Source organism: Oncorhynchus clarkii, unplaced genomic scaffold (genome assembly GCF_045791955.1).
Source record: "Oncorhynchus clarkii lewisi isolate Uvic-CL-2024 unplaced genomic scaffold, UVic_Ocla_1.0 unplaced_contig_1325_pilon_pilon, whole genome shotgun sequence".
NCBI lineage: Eukaryota > Metazoa > Chordata > Actinopteri > Salmoniformes > Salmonidae > Oncorhynchus > Oncorhynchus clarkii.
The window spans coordinates 754-25,751 of NW_027258577.1; the positions used below are offsets into that span (position 1 = coordinate 754).

The window sequence follows — 24,998 nt, forward strand, 5'->3', positions numbered from 1 at the left end:
TTCAGCAGACAAAGGTAGGCAGGCAACTACACAGGACAGACAGAGGTACATGGTAACCACAACTACACAGGACAGACAGAGGTACAAGCATTTACCACGTTACCTTTTTAAGAAATCGATGTAGTCGGAGCTGAACTCTACAGACCCTTGTCACTGTTTGACCCCGAGGAGAAGATTATCTTCAAAAACCTCCGTCATGAGGTCAATGACTGTTCTGTGTAATGTACTGGAACTGAGATTCATGATTTAAGGGCTGGTAAGTAAGCTTAAGATAACCCAAATAATTCCTCCACATTGCTGTTGTTGCCATAGCAACGTGAGCTTGCTAGTTCCATTTTATTAGCAGGGATTCCTAGTGCATGGAATATTGAGCACGTTCTATCCCTTTATCATTTAGTGAAACTCACCTTTCACTTGTTGTGCTTCCTCTTTTGGATCCATCTCTAGCCTTCAATGTCTGTACCCAAGTCCACAGAGTCCCCAGGTTCTGGCTGTGGTGTTCCAGCCCAGAGAAGCTCACAGCAGGGTCCAGAGATGGTGTCAGTGAAGCTGGAGGACTGCAGTCAAACACTGGAACTTAATGTGATTGTCAAAGAGGAATGGGAGGAGAGAGGAATCAAAGAGGAGGTGGAAAACAGGGAAGTGTCTGCTCCAGACCTAGAGGAGGAGGAGGAGGCAGCAGTAGATAGTATCACTGACCCAGGTAAGTTCAGGTGTGGAGTACGGAGAGAGGTTGGTGCCTTGGCGGCCACAGGGGATTCTAAAACTCTTATTGTGTGTCTGCTTGCATCAACAAGACTATTAAATCCCCTCCAATGCTCTGTTCATGATTCTAACCCTTTATCTGTCCATATTCCCACAGGAGAGAGCTCCAACCCAGATTCAGACAGTGAGCCCAGTTCCACAGCACCAGGAAACCATAAACAACACAGACAGAGGAACTCCAGACAGAAACATCACCACTGCATGGACTGCTTCACTAGTTTCTGTGATCCAGAGGAGTTGAGAAGACACACTTGTAGGCCCCACCCCTGTTCTGATTGCAGAGACAGTTTTATTTGTCCAACTCACCTCATACCACACCAACAGACTCTCAAAAGAAAGAAGCCTTACATGTGTGGTCAATGTGGCAAGAGATTTCAGACCCCAAGCACCTTGAAGACGCACCAGCTTACTCACACAGGAGAGAAGCCTTTCCATTGCGCCCAATGTGGGAAGAGTTTCAGTGATGAAGGAAATCGTAATAAACATCAGAGAATACACACAGGAGAGAAGCCTCATCAATGCTCTGAATGCGGGAAGAGTTTCAATCAGTTATCACATTTAAAGGCACACCAACAAACTCACACAGGAGACAATATTTTTCACTGCTCTCCGTGTGGGACGGGTTTTACGTTGGAAGGATGCCTTCAGAGTCATCAGAGAATACACAGTGGCGAGAAGCCCTACCACTGCCCCCAATGTGGAAAGAGCTTTAGTCGGGCAGGACGGCTAAGTGAACACCAGAAATATCACACCGGGGAGAAGCCATACCACTGTGATGAGTATGGGAAGAGTTTCCATCAGGTAGGACACCTAAATAACCACCAAAGGATACACACGGGAGAAACCGTACAGCTGTGAACAGTGTGGAAAGAGATTCCATTGGGAAGGATACCTAAATAATCATCAGAGAATACACACAGGCGAGAAGCCTTACCACTGCTCTCCGTGTGGGATGAGTTTCACTTGGTTATCGTCCCTAAAATATCACCAGTTAAAATGTCAGGGTCGTTCCATTATTACTATTATTATCCAATATTAAAATACATGTTCAATGAGATGCCCTTTAATATAGGCCATTGTGAAATCAATAAATCCGGTCTTTAATATAAATACTAAAGGCCGATTTTTAATTAGGGACGATTTTTCAAGTTTTCATAACAATTGGTCATCGGCATTTTTGGACACCGATTATGGCCGATTACATTGCATTCCATGAGGAAACTGCGTGGCAGGCTTGACCACTTGGTACGCGAGTGCAGTAGGAGCCAAGGTAAGTTGCTAGCTAGCATTAAACTTATCTTATAAAAAAAACAATCAATCTTCACATCATCACTAGTTAACTACACATGGTTGATGATATTACCAGGTTAACTAGCTTGTCCTGCGTTGCATATAGTCGATGCGGTGCCTTTTAATTTATCATCGAATCACAGCCTACCTCGCCAAACGGGGGAGGATTTAACAAAAGCACAATTGTTGCACGAATGTACCTCACCATAGACATCAATGTACCTCACCATAAACATCAATGTACCTAACCATAAACATCAATGTACCTCACCATAAACATCAATGTACCTCACCATAAACACCAATGTACCTCACCATAAACATCAATGTACCTCACCATAAACAGCAATGTACCTCACCATAAACAGCAATGTACCTCACCATAAACATCAATGTACCTCACCATAAACATCAATGTACCTCACCATAAACATCAATGTACCTCACCATAAACATCAATGTACCTCACCATAAACATCAATGTACCTCACCATAAACATCAATGTACCTCACCATAAACATCAATGTACCTCACCATAAACAGCAATGTACCTCACCATAAACATCAATGTACCTCACCATAAACATCAATGTACCTCACCATAAACATCAATGTACCTCACCATAAACATCAATGTACCTCACCATAAACAGCAATGTACCTCACCATAAACATCAATGTACCTCACCATAAACATCAATGTACCTCACCATATGTACCTCACATAAACAGCAATGTACCTCACCATAAACATCAATGTACCTCACCATAAACATCAATGTACCTCACCATAAACATCAATGTACCTCACCATAAACATCAATGTACCTCACCATAAACATCAATGTACCTCACCATAAACATCAATGTACCTCACCATAAACACCAATGTACCTCACCATAAACAGCAATGTACCTCACCATAAACATCAATGTACCTCACCATAAACACCAATGTACCTCACCATAAACATCAATGTACCTCACCATAAACATCAATGTACCTCACCATAAACATCAATGTACCTCACCATAAACACATGTACCTAACCATAAACATCAATGTACCTCACCATAAACATCAATGTACCTCACCATAAACATCAATGTACCTCACCATAAACATCAATGCCTTTCTTAAAATCAATACAAAGAAGTATATATGTTTCTTAAACCTGCATATTTCGTTAAAATAAATTAATGTTAGCAGGCAATATTAAACTTGGGAAATATCAATATTAAACTGGGGAAACATTAATATTAAACTAGGGAAACATTAATATTAAACTAGGGAAATATCAATATTAAACTAGGGAAATATCAATATTAAACTAGGGAAATATTAAACTAGGGAAATATCAATATTAAACTAGGGAAATATCAATATTAAACTGGGGAAACATTAATATTAAACTAGGGAAACATTAATATTAAACTAGGGAAATATCAATATTAAACTAGGGAAATATCAATATTAAACTAGGGAAATATCCATATTAAACTAGGGAAATATCAATATTAAACTAGGGAAATATTAAACTAGGGAAATATTAAACTAGGGAAATATCAATATTAAACTAGGGAAATATCAATATTAAACTAGGGAAATATCAATATTAAACTAGGGAAATATCAATATTAAACTAGGGAAGTATCAATATTAAACTAGGGAAATATTAATATTAAACTAGGAAAATATTAAACTAGGGAAATATTAATATTAAACTAGGGAAATATTCATATTAAACTAGGGAAATATCAATATTAAACTAGGGAAATATCAATATTAAACTAGGGAAATATCCATATTAAACTAGGGAAATATCAATATTAAACTAGGGATTTTTTTAATATTAAACTAGGGAAATATTAAACTAGGGAAATATTCATATTAAACTAGGGAAATATTCATATTAAACTAGGGAAATATTAATATTAAACTAGGGAAATATTAATATTAAACTAGGGAAATTTTAATATTAAACTAGGGAAATTTTAATATTAAACTAGGGAAATATCAATATTAAACTTGTGTCACTTCTCTTGCGTTCATTGCATTCAGAGTCAGGGTATATACAACAGAGTGGGCCGCCTGGCTCGTTGCGAACATAATTATGACATAACATTGAAGGTTGTGCAATGTAACAGCAATATTTAGACTTAGGGATGCCACCCGTTAGATAAAATACAGAACGGTTCCAGATTTCATTGAAAGAATAAACATTTTGTTTTCGAAATTATAGTTTCCGGATTTGACCATATTAATGACCAAAGGCTCGTATTTCTGTGTGTTAATATTATAATTAAGTCTACAATTGGATATTTGATAGCGCAGTCTGACTGAGCGGTGGCAGGCAGCAGAAGGCTCGTAAGCATTCATTCAAACAGCACTTTCCTGCGTTTGCCAGCAGCTCTTAGCAATGCTTGAAGCACAGCGCTGTTTATGACTTCAAGCCTATCAACTCCCGAGATTAGGCTGGCAATACTAAAGTGCCTATTAGAACATCCAATAGTCAAAGGTAAATGAAATGTTATAGAGAGAAAAAGTTGACGTGTCATAATTCCTGTAATAACTTGCGGCTGAACTTGAAAAGGGTTCCTTCGTTATTTTACCGTTCATGTCTTCCATAGAGAATGTTACTATCATTATGACCTCATCATGTTGGTCTGACCCCATAGAGAATGTTACCATCATTATGACCTCATCATGTTGGTCTGACCCCATAGAGAATGTTACTATCATTATGACCTCATCATGTTGGTCTGACCCCATAGAGAATGTTACTATCCTTATGACCTCATCATGTTGGTCTGACCCCATAGAGAATGTTACTATCCTTATGACCTCATCATGTTGGTCTGACTCCATAGAGAATGTTACCATCATTATGACCTCATCATGTTGGTCTGACCCCATAGAGAATGTTACCATCATTATGACCTCATCATGTTGGTCTGACTCCATAGAGAATGTTACTATCATTATGACCTCATCATGTTGGTCTGACCCCATAGAGAATGTTACCATCATTATGACCTCATCATGTTGGTCTGACCCCATAGAGAATGTTACTATCATTATGACCTCATCATGTTGGTCTGACCCCATAGAGAATGTTACTATCATTATGACCTCATCATGTTGGTCTGACCCCATAGAGAATGTTACTATCATTATGACCTCATCATGTTGGTCTGACCCCATAGAGAATGTTACTATCATTATGACCTCATCATGTTGGTCTGACCCCATAGAGAATGTTACTATCATTATGACCTCATCATGTTGGTCTGACCCCATAGAGAATGTTACTATCATTTTGACCTCATCATGTTGGTCTGACCCCATAGAGAATGTTACTATCATTATGACCTCATCATGTTGGTCTGACCCCATAGAGAATGTTACTATCATTATGACCTCATCATGTTGGTCTGACCCCATAGAGAATGTTACTATCATTATGACCTCATCATGTTGGTCTGACCCCATAGAGAATGTTCCTATCATTATGACCTCATCATGTTGGTCTGACCCCATAGAGAATGTTACTATCATTATGACCTCATCATGTTGGTCTGACCCCATAGAGAATGTTACTATCATTATGACCTCATCATGTTGGTCTGACCCCACAGAGAATGTTACCATCATTATGACCTCATCATGTTGGTCTGACCCCATAGAGAATGTTACTGTCATTATGACCTCATCATGTTGGTCTGACCCCATAGAGAATGTTACTATCATTATGACCTCATCATGTTGGTCTGACCCCATAGAGAATGTTCCTATCATTATGACCTCATCATGTTGGTCTGACCCCATAGAGAATGTTACTATCATTATGACCTCATCATGTTGGTCTGACCCCATAGAGAATGTTACTATCATTATGACCTCATAGAGAACGTCTTGATCTACTCCAACGCCTCTGTGTTTTTGATACTCGTGTAAATCTCACTAGGATAAGGTAACGTTTGTCAACATATTTTCAATAAATCCACTCTACTAAAAAAATATTTATCTTCGCTTATATTTAGTCTATATTGATCAGAGTTACCTTGTCCTATGGATATCTGCACAGTGATCAAATTGTGAAGGTGGTGTAATCCTACAGGAAACACAGACCGTATTTGAATTCGATCTAAAAACATCCTAATGAATGAATGAATGAATGAATGAATGAATGAAGGAACCGCTTTTCAGATTTTGCTGGAAGGTGTCATGGGAATTATGACTCACACTTTGGTCGTCGGTTCTTACCATGCCCAGTATTAAAATAGGATTTCCTGCATATAGAAATTACAGTTTTTGTTTTCAACATTCATCACAGGTAACTTAAACTCAATCTTTATTAGTCAAACAGTTGAGAGTATTTGTGTCTCCTAAGCAGACTTCTGTATCCTTGTCACTTCAGAGAGCTGTGTGTGTGTGTGTGTGTGTGATTAATTTTACAGATGGCAGAGAAAAGCAGAGCACCAGTGTGGGACTATTACATTGAATTGGCACCAGGGAAAGCAAGGTGTCTTATTTGTGATAACGATATAAGCATGGGGTCAGCAATGGCTAAATCCAAAAATACCACTAACCTGTGGAATCACCTTAAGAACACCCATCCAAAAGCCCATAAGGAAGCAATGATGAAAAAAGCAAACGCAAATTCTTCACAAGGGAAAAGTGATACAGACACGTCACAGACATCGCAGGCTACACTCTTGCAACTGTTTAATAAACAAGCAAAATGGCAGGACAAAGATCCAAAATGGCAGGACAAAGATCCAAAATGGCAGGACAAAGATCCAAAATGGCAGGACAAAGATCCAAAATGGCAGGACAAAGATCCAAAATGGCAGGACAAAGACCCAAAATGGCAGGACAAAGATCCAAAATGGCAGGACAAAGACCCAAAATGGCAGGACAAAGACCCAAGGGCCAAGAAGATGGATGAAGCAATTATTGAGATGATTGCCACTGACAACCAGCCATTCACAGTGGTGTCTGGTGTTGGTTTTCAGCGGCTGATTAGTCTTGCTGAACCCCTGTACAGGATCAAAGATGAAACATTCTTTCGCACAGAAATGCTAGATAAAACACATGAAAGAGTTGTGATGAAAGTGAAGAATCTGGTGGCACCAGGGAACGCTCCACACATGGCGTTCACAACGGACTGCTGGTCAGGCACTACAGAGTTCCTGATGAGCCTTACTGGACATTTCATTGACGATGTCTGGACAAGAAAGCAGGTTGTGCTGAATGTCAAGACTATGACTGGATCACACGCAGGAAACTACCTCGGAGAGATGTTTTTGACCACGATGGAATACTGGGACATCCACACAGAACGTGTAGTGCTGGTCCTCAGAGACATTGGGGCAAACATGATGAAAGGTGTGAGACTGGCGGAGCTTCCAGACTTCAGCTGCAGTGCACACACCCTACAGCTTGTAATCAACGACGGCCTGTCCAGTCAGAGAGCTGTGCTAAACATTATTGCCGTGTTGAAGAGCTGTGCAACTCACTTTGACCAATCTGTACTGGCCAGAGGCTGGGGGCCATTCAGGAAGAGCTTGGCCTTCCCAAACACAGCATCATCCAAGCATTTCAAACTCGCTGGAACTCAACACTACACATGTTGCAGAGGATGTTTGAACAGAGGCGTGCACTGAATGCGTATGCAGGTGAATACGGACACATCAGCGGTTTGTCTGCTACACAGTGGGACATTGTCTCTGGCCTAATTGAGACTCTGGCACCTATGGAGGAGGTGACCGTGGAGATGAGCCACTCCAACTCTACAGCAGCATGCATCATCCCCAGTGTGTCGGTGCTGAAGCTGATGCTGCAGCAGGAGGGTTCTTCTACTCAAGGCATCAACACTTTACGGAAGACCATGTTGGACAGTCTGACAAGGCGGTTCTCCAAGGCCGAGGAGACAAAGTGCCTGGTGCTGGCGACTGTCCTGGATCCACGTTACAAGAGCTATGCCTTCGCCTCAGGGACAGCACTAGAGAAAGCAAAAGAGTGGCTGAAGGAGGAGTCTGACCTACTAAGGAAACCAAATCCCAGAGCTACAGCAGAAAGGACGAGTGAAGAGGAGGACCCAGATCCAGGTGCAAAAAAACAAAGAGTCCAGGTAGATCAGCCACCCAGTCTGGTGGACAGCCTCTACGCTAGAATCCTTGGAAGCCAACAGGGCAGGGCTGGAGTCCAGTGCAGTTTTGACATTGAGTTTGAGCGTTACCTCACAGAGCCTGTCATTGACAGAAAGAGCGGCTTGCCTTTGGAGTGGTGGAAGCAGAATGAGAACAGATTTCAATCACTCGCTCCACTGGCGAAGAAGTTTCTCTGTCCTCCATCTTCTTCGGTCCCAAGCGAGAGAGTGTTCAGTGAGGTGGGGAACATTTCTGATAAGTGGAGGAGCAGACTGACAGGGGACCAGGCAGACAAGCTCTGCTTTCTACACTACAACCTAAAACTTCTTAACTGGGATTATTGAAGACCCATGAAAGCTGCTGGTTCCTTTTAACATGTTGTTCTCATGTCATTTGAGACTAGATTCATTTGATGTATTCAGTTAAAATTAAAAGTGTACATTGTTCATTCAGTATTGTTGTAATTGTCATTATTACAAATATATATATATATATATATAATATTGGAGGATACAAAAGCCGATACCGATTAATCGGCCAATTAAAAAAAGTATATAAAAAAAATACATACACACACACATATATATATATCGATTGGTCAAATAAAAACTTGGCTGATTAATTGGTTTCAGCTTTTTTTGGTCCTCAAATCATCGGTATCGTCGTTGAAGAATCATAATCGGTCGACTTCTAATAGACTTGCTAAATTACCAAAATTCAGCATTTTGAAATGCCCCTCTGTGTCACTTCTAGGGAGATTTTAACCCACTTAATCCCAAAATGCCCCTCTGTGTCACTTCTAGGGAGGTTTTAACCCACTTAATCCCAGAATGTCTCCAAGCTTCACCACCATTGTAAAGCCAGAGGTGTTGCTTTGACAGTCATTTCTGAAGATTGTTATTGATTTCATGTAGAAACATTGAATGTGTAATAGTGAACACAGAGTGAAAGCAAATGAGCTGGTTCTTTGGCCATTTCCTGGTGTTTGATTGTGAAAACTGAGTGGGATCCCCTGTTAGCCAGGCTAAATGTTATGCTAATTAATGATAAATGTTAGCATGGTTGGCTAATGACTGATCAGTGGATAAATGGTAGGCTAATTAATGATAAATGGTAGCATGGTTGGCTATTGAATGATCAGTGGATAAATGGTAGGCCAATGAATGATAAATGGTAGGCTGATGAATGATATATGGTAGCATGGTTGGCTATTGAATGAGCGATAGATAAATGGTAGCATGGTTGGCTATTGAATGAGCGATAGATAAATGGTAGCATGGTTGGCTATTGTCACGTAGAGAAAGCCAGAAGGTTAAACTGGAAAACCTCTATCAAATAAGAAGATGGCGGAGCCACAACAGTACTTCTGTGTGTCTATTTCCATGGTGAACCCAGAAGAAAAACAACAGTACTTCTGGGTGTTTATTTCCATGGTGAACCCAGAAGAAAAACAACAGTACTTCTGGGTGTTTATTTACATGGTGAACCCAGAAGAAAAACAACAGTACTTCTGGGTGTTTATTTCCATGGTGAACCCAGAAGAAAAACAACAGTACTTCTGGGTGTTTATTTACATGGTGAACCCAGAAGAAAAACAACAGTACTTCTGGGTGTTTATTTCCATGGTGAACCCAGAAGAAAAACAACAGTACTTCTGGGTGTTTATTTACATGGTGAACCCAGAAGAAAAACAACAGTACTTCTGGGTGTTTATTTACATGGTGAACCCAGAAGAAAAACAACAGTACTTCTGGGTGTTTATTTACATGGTGAACCCAGAAGAAAAACAACAGTACTTCTGGGTGTTTATTTACATGGTGAACCCAGAAGAAAAACAACAGTACTTCTGGGTGTTTATTTACATGGTGAACCCAGAAGAAAAACAACAGTACTTCTGGGTGTTTATTTACATGGTGAACCCAGAAGAGAAACAACAGTACTTCTGGGTGTTTATTTACATGGTGAACCCAGAAGAAAAACAACAGTACTTCCATCCAAAGTATACATTATGGGGACAGCTTAAAAACAATGCTGCCCCATCAACGGCTCAATCCGTAATGGTCCCTTCCTTTGAACTGAAAGAGGCTCTTTTTGTAGGGGAAGCCTCTCCCATTAGAACATACCATAAATTATATACATTGCAACACATTTCTCATGATACAATATACCAATATAACACATTTACACAATCCACCCCTACTGACATGGTGTCTTCCAATATGCCCATTCACGTGAACCTGCCATTCTGGACAGGCACTACAAAGCCAGCCCGATTCCCTAAACTCTGGTCCTTATCCCAGCAAACCCGGAAGCTACAGAGACGGAGAGCGAGGAACAGAACCAAACAAACAACGTGCTCAACGATAACATTGATAAGTACAATAAACGTTGCTTAAATTAAACATGAACGCTTGTCTGTATATTATTTATGCCATAAACTGTTGCTGACGGGAGGTAATAATAGTGTGTAATGTATGTTCTAAGATAGCGAAGTTAACTTGTGTGATAATGGAGCAGGGAGGTGTGTGTCTCAAACGTTGCCAGTGACGGACTTCTCCGTCACAGCTATTGATTGAGCGATGGATAAATGGTAGCCTAATATTAGTTAGTGTAGCGGGAATAAACCAGTCATGTCAGAAAAGGAGAGAGATGGCCTGCAATATGATTATGGTAGTTCTATATAACAAAAATCTAATGAATAGGAGACATGCTGCTTATGGTATTTATTAAGGATCCCCATTAGCCAAGGCAGCAGGTACTCTTCCTGGGGTCCAAAGAAGTATATAAGGCAAGTATAAAATACAACAGTACGTTTAACATTATTACACCACTACATATCTGCAATACATGTTTAGTACCACCATACATACATACACTATATATACAAAAGTATGTGGACACCCCTTAAAATGAGTGAATTTGGCTATTTCAGCCACGCCGTTGCTGACAGCTGTATAAAACCGAGCACACCGCCATGCAATCTCCATAGACAAACATTGGCAGTAGAATATCCCTACTGAGGGCTCAGTGACTTTCAAACTAGCACTGTCATTGGATGTCACCTTTCAAACAAGTCAGTCAGTTAAATTTCTGACCCTGCTAGAGCTAAACTGGTCACCTGTAAGTGATTGTTATTGTGAAGTGGTAGGCCACACAAGCTCACAGAACGGGACCTGAGAGCGCTGAAGCGCGTAGCACGTAAAAATTGTCTGTCCTCGATATGCAACACTCACTACCGAGTTCCAAACTGCCTCTGAAAGCAACGTCGGCACAATAACTGTTTGTCGTGAGCTTCATGAAATGGGTTTCCACGGCCGAGCAGCTGCACACAAGCCTAAGATCACCGTGTGCAGTACAGAGCTTTGGCTGGAGTTGTGTAAAGCTCAGCGTTATCTGAAGGGATGAATTATGCAAGACCATATGGCAGTCCAATGGACTAATCTGGGTTTAGTGGATGCCAGGAGAACGCTACCTGCCCCAATGCATAGTCCCAACTATAACGTTTGATAGAGGAGGAATAATGGTCTGGGGCAGTTTTCATGGTTCGGGCTAGGTCACTTAGTTCCAGTAAAGGGAAATCTTATCACTACAGCAGACAATTACATTCTAGAGAATTCTGTGCTTCTAACTTCGTGGCAACAGGTATGATAATGGCCCCGTGCACAAAGCAAGGTCCATGCGGAAATGGTTTGTCGAGATCGGTGTGGAAGAACTTGACTGGCCTGCACAGAGCCCTGACCTCAACCCCATCGACCACACTTTGGGATGAATTGGAACGCCGACTGCGAGCCCTAATCGCCAAACATCAATGCCCGACCTCACTAATGCTCTTGTGGCTGAATGGAAACAAGTTCCTGCAGTAGAAAGCCTTCCCAGAAGAGTGGAGGCTGTTATAGCAGCAATGTTCCAACATCTAGTAGAAAGCCTTCCCAGAAGAGTGGAGGCTGTTATAGCAGCAATGTTCCAACATCTAGTGGAAAGCCTTCCCAGAAGAGTGGAGGCTGTTATAGCAGCAATGTTCCAACATCTAGTGGAAAGCCTTCCCAGAAGAGTGGAGGCTGTTATAGCAGCAATGTTCCAACATCTAGTGGAAAGCCTTCCCAGAAGAGTGGAGGCTGTTATAGCAGCAAAGGGGAGGCCAATTCCATATTAATGCCCATGATTTTGGAATGAGATGTTCGGTGAGCAGGTGTCCACTTACTTTTGGTCATGTAGTGTACTTGTGTAGTACGTGTGCTACAGTAGCGTGTGCCTGTGAGTGGCTCTTCACAAATCCACGTTGTTCCACAAGGTGTAGTTGAATGTTTTTTAAATCTGATTTTACTGCTTGCATGAGTTACTTGATAGAGAATAGAGTTCCATGTAGTCATGGCAGTGTGTAGTACTGTGGAATAGAGTTCCATGTTGTCATGGCAGTGTGTAGTACTGTGCTCCTCCCATAGTCTGTTCTGGACTTGGGGACTGGGAAGAGACCTTGTCTTGTGGGGTACACATGGGTGTGCCAGTCGTTTGAACAGACCGCTCAGTGCAAAGACGAGTAGTGATGCAGTCAATGTCTCGTCTACTTTGAGCCAGGAGAGATTGATGTTATAGCGCTCAGTGTACATTTAAAGGCCAGTAGCCATGCTGCTCTGTTTTGGGCCAATTGTAATTTGCCTGGGTCCCTCTTTGTGGCACTTGATAATTTGACCAGTGGAGGCTGCTGAGGGGAGGACGGCTCATAATAATGGCTGGAACGGAGCCATTCCACCCATTTCATTCCAGCCATTCCATTCCACCCATTCCATTCCAGCCATTCCATCCATTCCACCCATTTCATTCCAGCCATTCCATTCCACCCATTCCATTCCAGCCATTCCATCCATTCCACCCATTCCATTCCACCCATTCCAGCCATTCCACCCATTCCATTCCAGCCATTCCATCCATTCCACCCATTCCATTCCAGCCATTCCATTCCAGCCATTCCATTCCAGCCATTCCATTCCAGCCATTCCATTCCAGCCATTCCATTCCACCCATTCCATTCCACCCATTCCATTCCAGCCATTCCATTCCACCCATTCCATTCCACCCATTCCATTCCACCCATTCCCTTCCACCCATTCCATTCCAGCCATTCCATTCCACCCATTCCAGCCATTCCATTCCACCCACTCCATTCCACCCATTCCATTCCACCCATTCCATTCCAGCCATTCCATCCATTCCACCCATTCCATTCCAGCCATTCCATTTCAGCCAAATCCAGCCATTCCATTCCAGCCATTCCATCCATTCCACCCATTCCATTACAGCCATTCCATTCCAGCCATTCCATTCCAGCCATTACATTCCATTCCAGCCATTCCATTCCAGCCATTCCATTCCAGCCATTCCATTCCACCCATTCCATTCCAGCCATTCCATTCCAGCCATTCCATTCCAGCCATTCCATCCATTCCATTCCACCCATTCCCTTCCACCCATTCCCTTCCACCCATTCCCTTCCACCCATTCCATTCCACCCATTCCATTCCAGCCATTCCATCCATTCCACCCATTCCATTCCAGCCATTCCATTCCAGCCATTCCAGCCATTCCATTCCAGCCATTCCATCCATTCCACCCATTCCATTCCAGCCATTCCATTCCACCCATTCCATTCCAGCCATTCCATTCCACCCATTCCATTCCACCCATTCCATTCCAGCCATTCCATTCCAGCCATTCCATCCATTCCATTCCACCCATTCCCTTCCACCCATTCCATTCCAGCCATTCCATTCCACCCATTCCATTCCAGCCATTCCATCCATTACACCCATTCCATTCCAGCCATTCCATCCATTCCACCCATTCCATTCCACCCATTCCATTCCAGCCATTCCAGCCATTCCACCCATTCCATTCCATCCATTCCAGCCATTCCATTCCAGCCATTCCATTCCAGCCATTCCATTCCACCCATTCCATTCCACCCATTCCATTCCAGCCATTCCATTCCACCCATTCCATTCCACCCATTCCATTCCAGCCATTCCATTCCAGCCATTCCATCCATTCCATTCCACCCATTCCCTTCTACCCATTCCATTCCACCCATTCCATTCCACCCATTCCATTCCACCCATTCCATTACAGCCATTCAATTCCAGCCATTCCATCCATTCCACCCATTCCATTCCATCCATTCCACCCATTCCATTCCAGCCATTCCATTCCAGCCATTCCATTCCATTCCAGCCATTCCATCCATTCCACCCATTCCATTCCAGCCATTCCAGCCATTCCATCCATTCCACCCATTCCATTCCACCCATTCCACCCATTCCATTCCACCCATTCCATTCCAGCCATTCCATCCATTCCACCCATTCCATTCCATCCATTCCACCCATTCCATTCCAGCCATTCCATTCCAGCCATTCCATCCATTCCAGCCATTCCATCCATTCCACCCATTCCATTCCACCCATTCCATTCCAGCCATTCCATTCCAGACATTCCAGCCATTCCATTCCATCCATTCCACCCATTCCATTCCATCCATTCCACCCATTCCACCCATTCCATTCCAGCCATTCCATTCCACCCATTCCATTCCAGCCATTCCATCCATTCCACCCATTCCATTCCACCCATTCCATTCCAGCCATTCCATTCCAGCCATTCCATCCAATCCAGCCATTCCATTCCAGCCATTCCATTCCAGCCATTCCATTCCACCCATTCCAGCCATTCCATTCCACCCATTCCATTCCAGCCATTCCATTCCAGCCATTCCATTCCACCCATTCCATTCCAGCCATTCCATCCATTCCATTCCAGCCATTCCATTCCAGCCATTCCATTCCAGCCATTCCATTCCACCCATTCCATTCCAGCCATTCCATTCCACCCATTCCATTCCAGCCATTCCATTCCAGCCATTCCATCCATTCCATTCCAGCCATTCCATTCCAGCCATTCCATTCCAGCCATTCCATTCCATTCCATTCCACCAGCCATTACCACGAGCCCATCCTCCCCACCTAAGGTGCCACCAACCTCCTGTGCATTTGACTGCTATGCGACCTCCTTTAACGACAAACACATCTGTTTGATCACTAGGCCTACGTTTATGATAATAATGATTATCCGACCTTTGTTATAATTCCTACATCAATCTCCATTTACCCAAAAGAGAACAACAGGCCTAATTGCTTGCAAAACAGTTGATCAACTGACCATTCCATTCCAGCCATTCCATTCCAGCCATTCCACCCATTCCATTCCAGCCATTCCATCCATTCCACCCATTCCAGCCATTCCATTCCAGCCATTCCATTCCATTCCAGCCATTCCATTCCAGCCATTCCATTCCATCCATTCCACCCATTCCAGCCATTCCATTCCAGCCATTCCATTCCATTCCAGCCATTCCATTCCAGCCATTCCATTCCACCCATTCCATTCCAGCCATTCCATTCCACCCATTCCATTCCAGCCATTCCATTCCACCCATTCCATTCCAGCCATTCCATCCATTCCATTCCACCCATTCCATTCCAGCCATTCCATTCCAGCCATTCCATTCCACCCATTCCATTCCAGCCATTCCATCCATTCCACCCATTCCATTCCACCCATTCCATTCCACCCATTCCATTCCACCCATTCCATTCCAGCCATTCCATTCCACCCATTCCATTCCAGCCATTCCATTCCATTCCAGCCATTCCATTCCAGCCATTCCATTCCACCCATTCCATTCCACCCATTCCATTCCAGCTATTCCATTCCAGCAATTCCATTCCAGCCATTCCATTCCAGCAATTCCATTCCAGCCATTCCATTCCAGCTATTCCATTCCAGCCATTCCATTCCACCCATTCCATTCCACCCATTCCATTCCACCCATTCCATTCCACCCATTCCATTCCAGCCATTCCATTCCACCCATTCCATTCCAGCCATTCCATTCCAGCCATTCCATCCATTCCATTCCACCCATTCCATTCCAGCCATTCCATTCCAGCCATTCCATTCCACCCATTCCATTCCAGCCATTCCATTCCAGCCATTCCATCCATTCCACCCATTCCATTCCACCCATTCCATTCCAGCCATTCCATTCCATTCCACCCATTCCATTCCACCCATTCCATTCCAGCAATTCCATTCCAGCCATTCCATTCCAGCCATTCCATTCCACCCATTCCATTCCAGCTATTCCATTCCAGCCATTCCATTCCATCCATTCCACCCATTCCACCCATTCCATTCCAGCCATTCCATTCCACCCATTCCATTCCACCCATTCCATTCCAGCCATTCCATCCATTCCACCCATTCCATTCCAGCCATTCCAGTCCAGCCATTCCATCCATTCCAGCCATTCCATTCCAGCCATTCCATTCCAGCCATTCCATTCCACCCATTCCATTCCAGCCATTCCATTCCACCCATTCCATTCCAGCCATTCCATTCCAGCCATTCCATTCCACCCATTCCATTCCAGCCATTTCATCCATTCCATTCCAGCCATTCCATTCCAGCCATTCCATTCCAGCCATTCCATTCCACCCATTCCATTCCAGCCATTCCATTCCAGCCATTCCATCCATTCCATTCCAGCCATTCCATTCCAGCCATTCCATTCCAGCCATTCCATCCATTCCATTCCACCCATTCCATTCCAGCCATTCCATTCCAGCCATTCCATCCATTCCATTCCAGCCATTCCATTCCACCCATTCCATTCCAGCCATTCCATTCCAGCCATTCCATTCCAGCCATTCCATTCCACCCATTCCATTCCAGCCATTCCATTCCACCCATTCCATTCCATTCCAGCCATTCCATTCCAGCCATTCCATTCCATTCCAGCCATTCCAGCCATTCCATTCCACCCATTCCATTCCAGCTATTCCATTCCAGCCATTCCATTCCAGCAATTCCATTCCAGCCATTCCATTCCAGCCATTCCATTCCACCCATTCCATTCCAGCTATTCCATTCCAGCCATTCCAGCCATTCCATTCCAGCCATTCCAGCCATTCCATTCCAGCCATTCCATTCCAGCCATTCCACCCATTCCATTCCAGCCATTCCATTCCACCCATTCCATTCCACCCATTCCATTCCACCCATTCCATTCCACCCATTCCATTCCACCAGCCATTACCACGAGCCCATCCTCCCCACCTAAGGTGCCACCAACCTCCTGTGCATTTGACTGCTATGCGACCTCCTTTAACGACAAACACATCTGTTTGATCACTAGGCCTACGTTTATGATAATAATGATTATCCGACCTTTGTTATAATTCCTACATCAATCTCCATTTACCCAAAAGAGAACAACAGGCCTAATTGCTTGCAAAACAGTTGATCAACTGACCATTCCATTCCAGCCATTCCATTCCAGCCATTCCACCCATTCCATTCCAGCCATTCCATCCATTCCACCCATTCCAGCCATTCCATTCCAGCCATTCCATTCCAGCCATTCCATTCCATTCCAGCCATTCCATTCCAGCCATTCCATTCCACCCATTCCATTCCACCCATTCCATTCCAGCCATTCCATTCCACCCATTCCATTCCAGCCATTCCATTCCACCCATTCCATTCCAGCCATTCCAGCCATTCCATTCCACCCATTCCATTCCAGCCATTCCATCCATTCCATTCCACCCATTCCATTCCAGCCATTCCACCCATTCCATTCCACCCATTCCATTCCAGCCATTCCATTCCAGCCATTCCATCCATTCCATTCCAGCCATTCCATTCCAGCCATTCCATTCCAGCCATTCCATTCCAGCCATTCCATCCATTCCATTCCACCCATTCCATTCCAGCCATTCCATCCATTCCATTCCAGCCATTCCATTCCAGCCATTCCATTCCACCCATTCCATTCCAGCCATTCCATTCCAGCCATTCCATTCCAGCCATTCCATTCCACCCATTCCATTCCAGCCATTCCATTCCACCCATTCCATTCCAGCCATTCCATCCATTCCACCCATTCCATTCCACCCATTCCATTCCACCCATTCCATTCCACCCATTCCATTCCAGCCATTCCATTCCACCCATTCCATTCCAGCCATTCCATTCCATTCCAGCCATTCCATTCCAGCCATTCCATTCCACCCATTCCATTCCACCCATTCCATTCCAGCTATTCCATTCCAGCAATTCCATTCCAGCCATTCCATTCCAGCAATTCCATTCCAGCCATTCCATTCCAGCTATTCCATTCCAGCCATTCCATTCCACCCATTCCATTCCACCCATTCCATTCCACCCATTCCATTCCAGCCATTCCATTCCAGCCATTCCATTCCACCCATTCCATTCCAGCCATTCCATTCCAGCCATTCCATCCATTCCATTCCACCCATTCCATTCCAGCCATTCCATTCCAGCCATTCCATTCCACCCATTCCATTCCAGCCATTCCATTCCAGCCATTCCATCCATTCCACCCATTCCATTCCACCCATTCCATTCCAGCCATTCCATTCCATTCCACCCATTCCATTCCACCCATTCCATTCCAGCAATTCCATTCCAGCCATTCCATTCCAGCCATTCCATTCCACCCATTCCATTCCAGCTATTCCATTCCAGCCATTCCATTCCATCCATTCCACCCATTCCACCCATTCCATTCCAGCCATTCCATTCCACCCATTCCATTCCACCCATTCCATTCCAGCCATTCCATCCATTCCACCCATTCCATTCCAGCCATTCCAGTCCAGCCATTCCATCCATTCCAGCCATTCCATTCCAGCCATTCCATTCCAGCCATTCCATTCCACCCATTCCATTCCAGCCATTCCATTCCACCCATTCCATTCCAGCCATTCCATTCCAGCCATTCCATTCCACCCATTCCATTCCAGCCATTTCATCCATTCCATTCCAGCCATTCCATTCCAGCCATTCCATTCCAGCCATTCCATTCCACCCATTCCATTCCAGCCATTCCATTCCAGCCATTCCATCCATTCCATTCCAGCCATTCCATTCCAGCCATTCCATTCCAGCCATTCCATCCATTCCATTCCACCCATTCCATTCCAGCCATTCCATTCCAGCCATTCCATCCATTCCATTCCAGCCATTCCATTCCACCCATTCCATTCCAGCCATTCCATTCCAGCCATTCCATTCCAGCCATTCCATTCCACCCATTCCATTCCAGCCATTCCATTCCACCCATTCCATTCCATTCCAGCCATTCCATTCCAGCCATTCCATTCCATTCCAGCCATTCCAGCCATTCCATTCCACCCATTCCATTCCAGCTATTCCATTCCAGCCATTCCATTCCAGCAATTCCATTCCAGCCATTCCATTCCAGCCATTCCATTCCACCCATTCCATTCCAGCTATTCCATTCCAGCCATTCCAGCCATTCCATTCCAGCCATTCCAGCCATTCCATTCCAGCCATTCCATTCCAGCCATTCCACCCATTCCATTCCAGCCATTCCATTCCACCCATTCCATTCCACCCATTCCATTCCACCCATTCCATTCCACCCATTCCATTCCACCAGCCATTACCACGAGCCCATCCTCCCCACCTAAGGTGCCACCAACCTCCTGTGCATTTGACTGCTATGCGACCTCCTTTAACGACAAACACATCTGTTTGATCACTAGGCCTTCGTTTATGATAATAATGATTATCCGACCTTTGTTATAATTCCTACATCAATCTCCATTTACCCAAAAGAGAACAACAGGCCTAATTGCTTGCAAAACAGTTGATCAACTGACCATTCCATTCCAGCCATTCCATTCCAGCCATTCCACCCATTCCATTCCAGCCATTCCATCCATTCCACCCATTCCAGCCATTCCATTCCAGCCATTCCATTCCAGCCATTCCATTCCATTCCAGCCATTCCATTCCAGCCATTCCATTCCACCCATTCCATTCCACCCATTCCATTCCAGCCATTCCATTCCACCCATTCCATTCCAGCCATTCCATTCCACCCATTCCATTCCAGCCATTCCAGCCATTCCATTCCACCCATTCCATTCCAGCCATTCCATCCATTCCATTCCACCCATTCCATTCCAGCCATTCCACCCATTCCATTCCACCCATTCCATTCCAGCCATTCCATTCCAGCCATTCCATCCATTCCATTCCAGCCATTCCATTCCAGCCATTCCATTCCAGCCATTCCATTCCAGCCATTCCATCCATTCCATTCCACCCATTCCATTCCAGCCATTCCATCCATTCCATTCCAGCCATTCCATTCCAGCCATTCCATTCCACCCATTCCATTCCAGCCATTCCATTCCAGCCATTCCATTCCAGCCATTCCATTCCACCCATTCCATTCCAGCCATTCCATTCCACCCATTCCAGCCATTCCATTCCATTCCAGCCATTCCATTCCAGCCATTCCATTCCAGCCATTCCATTCCAGCCATTCCATTCCAGCCATTCCATTCCACCCATTCCATTCCAGCTATTCCATTCCAGCCATTCCATTCCAGCAATTCCATTCCAGCCATTCCATTCCAGCCATTCCATTCCAGCTATTCCATTCCAGCCATTCCAGCCATTCCATTCCAGCCATTCCACCCATTCCATTCCAGCCATTCCATTCCAGCCATTCCATTCCACCCATTCCATTCCACCCATTCCATTCCAGCCATTCCATCCATTCCATTCCAGCCATTCCATTCCAGCCATTCCATTCCACCCATTCCATTCCAGCCATTCCATTCCACCCATTCCATTCCAGCCATTCCATTCCACCCATTCCATTCCAGCCATTCCATTCCAGCCATTCCATTCCACCCATTCCATTCCAGCCATTCCAGCCATTCCATTCCAGCCATTCCATTCCAGCCATTCCATCCATTCCATTCCACCCATTCCATTCCAGCCATTCCATCCATTCCATTCCAGCCATTCCATTCCAGCCATTCCATTCCACCCATTCCATTCCAGCCATTCCATTCCAGCCATTCCATTCCACCCATTCCATTCCAGCCATTCCATTCCATTCCAGCCATTCCATTCCAGCCATTCCATTCCATTCCAGCCATTCCATTCCAGCCATTCCATTCCACCCATTCCATTCCAGCTATTCCATTCCAGCCATTCCATTCCAGCCATTCCATTCCAGCTATTCCATTCCAGCCATTCCAGCCATTCCATTCCAGCCATTCCAGCCATTCCATTCCAGCCATTCCATTCCAGCCGTTCCACCCATTCCATTCCAGCCATTCCATTCCACCCATTCCATTCCACCCATTCCATTCCACCAGCCATTACCACGAGCCCATCCTCCCCACCTAAGGTGCCACCAACCTCCTGTGCATTTGACTGCTATGCGACCTCCTTTAACGACAAACACATCTGTTTGATCACTAGGCCTACGTTTATGATAATAATGATTATCCGACCTTTGTTATAATTCCTACATCAATCTCCATTTACCCAAAAGAGAACAACAGGCCTAATTGCTTGCAAAACAGTTGATCAACTGACCATTCCATTCCAGCCATTCCATTCCAGCCATTCCACCCATTCCATTCCAGCCATTCCATCCATTCCACCCATTCCAGCCATTCCATTCCAGCCATTCCATTCCATTCCAGCCATTCCATTCCAGCCATTCCATTCCACCCATTCCATTCCACCCATTCCATTCCAGCCATTCCATTCCACCCATTCCATTCCAGCCATTCCATTCCACCCATTCCATTCCAGCCATTCCATCCATTCCATTCCACCCATTCCATTCCAGCCATTCCATTCCAGCCATTCCATTCCACCCATTCCATTCCAGCCATTCCATTCCAGCCATTCCATCCATTCCACCCATTCCATTCCACCCATTCCATTCCATTCCACCCATTCCATTCCAGCCATTCCATTCCACCCATTCCATTCCAGCCATTCCATTCCAGCCATTCCATTCCAGCCATTCCATTCCACCCATTCCATTCCACCCATTCCATTCCAGCTATTCCATTCCAGCCATTCCATTCCAGCAATTCCATTCCAGCCATTCCATTCCAGCAATTCCATTCCAGCCATTCCATTCCAGCTATTCCATTCCAGCTATTCCATTCCAGCCATTCCATTCCAGCCATTCCATTCCAGCCATTCCATTCCACCCATTCCATTCCACCCATTCCATTCCAGCCATTCCATTCCACCCATTCCATTCCAGCCATTCCATTCCACCCATTCCATTCCAGCCATTCCATCCATTCCATTCCACCCATTCCATTCCAGCCATTCCATTCCAGCCATTCCATTCCACCCATTCCATTCCAGCCATTCCATTCCAGCCATTCCATCCATTCCACCCATTCCATTCCACCCATTCCATTCCAGCCATTCCATTCCACCCATTCCATTCCAGCCATTCCATTCCATTCCAGCCATTCCATTCCAGCCATTCCATTCCACCCATTCCATTCCACCCATTCCATTCCAGCTATTCCATTCCAGCCATTCCATTCCAGCAATTCCATTCCAGCCATTCCATTCCACCCATTCCAGCTATTCCATTCCAGCCATTCCATTCCAGCCATTCCATTCCACCCATTCCATTCCACCCATTCCATTCCAGCCATTCCATTCCACCAGCCATTACCACGAGCCCATCCTCCCCACCTAAGGTGCCACCAACCTCCTGTGCATTTGACTGCTATGCGACCTCCTTTAACGACAAACACATCTGTTTGATCACTAGGCCTACGTTTATGATAATAATGATTATCCGACCTTTGTTATAATTCCTACATCAATCTCCATTTACCCAAAAGAGAACAACAGGCCTAATTGCTTGCAAAACAGTTGATCAACTACTAGAAGTTGTGCCTCATGGTCTGAGATAACTTAGGGATGCTTTCGAGTTCAAAATGGATAAATAACAACCTTTTGCCGGAAATCTTTTGCATGTAAGATTTAGAAAAGTTTTTGTGCGCCCGTGTGTTTCTGCGTGCCTGTGTGTGTGTGTCTTTGTATGTCTCTGTGTTTGTGTCTCTGTGCCCAGGTAGTCTCTGTGTGTGCGTCTCTGTGTGCCCCGGTGTCTCTGTGTTTGTGTCACTGTGTGCTCGGGTGTCTCTGTGTGTGTCCATGTCTAGTTACATCCACAGGTCAGGTACTGCATAGCCTTCATGCTAATGTGCATCAGGGGCCCCGACTTCTCTCTTTTGGGTCACTTTTGCCGGTCCCAAGCCCGGATAAAGGAGGGTTGGAATTGTGCCATAAAAAAAACGAGAATCGACAGAAGAAAGTTCATTAGTAGTTCTAAACATATTTAGGGTGTTTTTTACTAACTTTTTGTCTCTCCCATGATGTTATTTCTCTCTCCTACAGTGCCCATCACAATTACATGCACATGGCCAATTATGCAAAATAGGTGATGACGTCATTTATCGACTTTTAGGACAGCCAATAGCTACTTTCCTTACTGAGGAGTTGGCAACACTGGAGTTGCCTTTTCTTTTCGATAAACTAAAATGGCGGTGAGGTAGTATGGAAGAGACTGAGAGAAGGCTGGAGAAGAAACAGCTGTGCTTGAGTGCAGTCAATATGGCGGCACCTTTCTGATGATATGGAGCCGGAGGGTGAGGGTCAAGGATCTGAATGGGCTTTAGAGGAAAGACAGAGAGGAGGAGAGCTGGTACAGAAAGCACTGGAGCGTCTATAGTAGTCAAAGGTAGGAAGCAAGAGTAGTGATGTGTTGAAGTGGAAAGTGGTGACGGTGTTTGATGAGACCACACGGCCATAGAAGAAGAAGTTGCTTTCTTAAAATGGACGAGCCAAGGAGGTTGAGGAAGATGGCGGAAGCAGAAGTGTCGTTTTGAAGTTGAAAGCACGTTGAGTACAGTTAGTGGACAACAGTAGAATCAAAGAATGGAGAGAAAAACATGTCTAAAATTGTTGTGGGATATGAGTCTGATGAATCGTTGCTTGTTGGATAATGGTGTTTATTTGGGAAATGGTGGGTATGGTATTGATATCGTGTAGTCATAGTAACCAGAAGTGGTATGGTGTTGATATCGTGTAGTCATAGTAACCAGGAGTGGTATGGTGTTGATATCGTGTAGTCATAGTAACCAGGAGCGGTATGGTGTTGATATCATGTAGTCACAGTAACCAGGAGCGGTATGGTGTTGATATCGTGTAGTCATAGTAACCAGGAGTGGTATGGTGTTGATATTGTGTAGTCATAGTAACCAGGAGCGGTATGGTGTTGATATCGTGTAGTCATAGTAACCAGGAGCGGTATGGTGTTGATATCGTGTAGTCATAGTAACCAGAAGTGGTATGGTGTTGATATCGTGTAGTCATAGTAACCAGGAGTGGTATGGTGTTGATATTGTGTAGTCATAGTAACCAGGAGCGGTATGGTGTTGATATCGTGTAGTCATAGTAACCAGGAGCGGTATGGTGTTGATATCGTGTAGTCATAGTAACCAGGAGTGGTATGGTGTTGATATCGTGTAGTCATAGTAACCAGGAGCGGTATGGTGTTGATATAGTGTAGTCATAGTAACCAGGAGCGGTATGGTGTTGATATCGTGTAGTCATAGTAACCAGGAGCGGTATGGCGTTGATATCGTGTGTATCTAAAGAGCAAAAGGAGTGTACATTGTGGCTCGCAGAATTATCCACGCATGAAGTGAACAGCTGTGATTTTCAAAGCAGGGCATCGGTGAAAGGTGTAGTCTCTGGTGTCCCGTTGGACATTGATAATCAATATCTTAGGCAAAACAATCCAGGAGCAGCTAATGCACGTCTCTTGACC

General features: G+C 44.5%; 1 protein-coding gene across 1 annotated transcript in view; it reads left to right on the forward strand.

Annotated features, from left to right (window-relative positions):
- Positions 1–453: 453 nt before the first annotated feature.
- Positions 454–24,998, forward strand: part of LOC139397373 (zinc finger protein 271-like) — a 30,315-nt gene continuing 5,770 nt past the window's right edge. Inside the window, exons 1-2 of the mRNA XM_071144131.1 lie at positions 454–703; positions 863–1,566. Coding sequence (XP_071000232.1) covers positions 454–703; positions 863–1,566 — 954 coding nt within the window. The remainder of the gene's footprint in view (positions 704–862; positions 1,567–24,998) is intronic.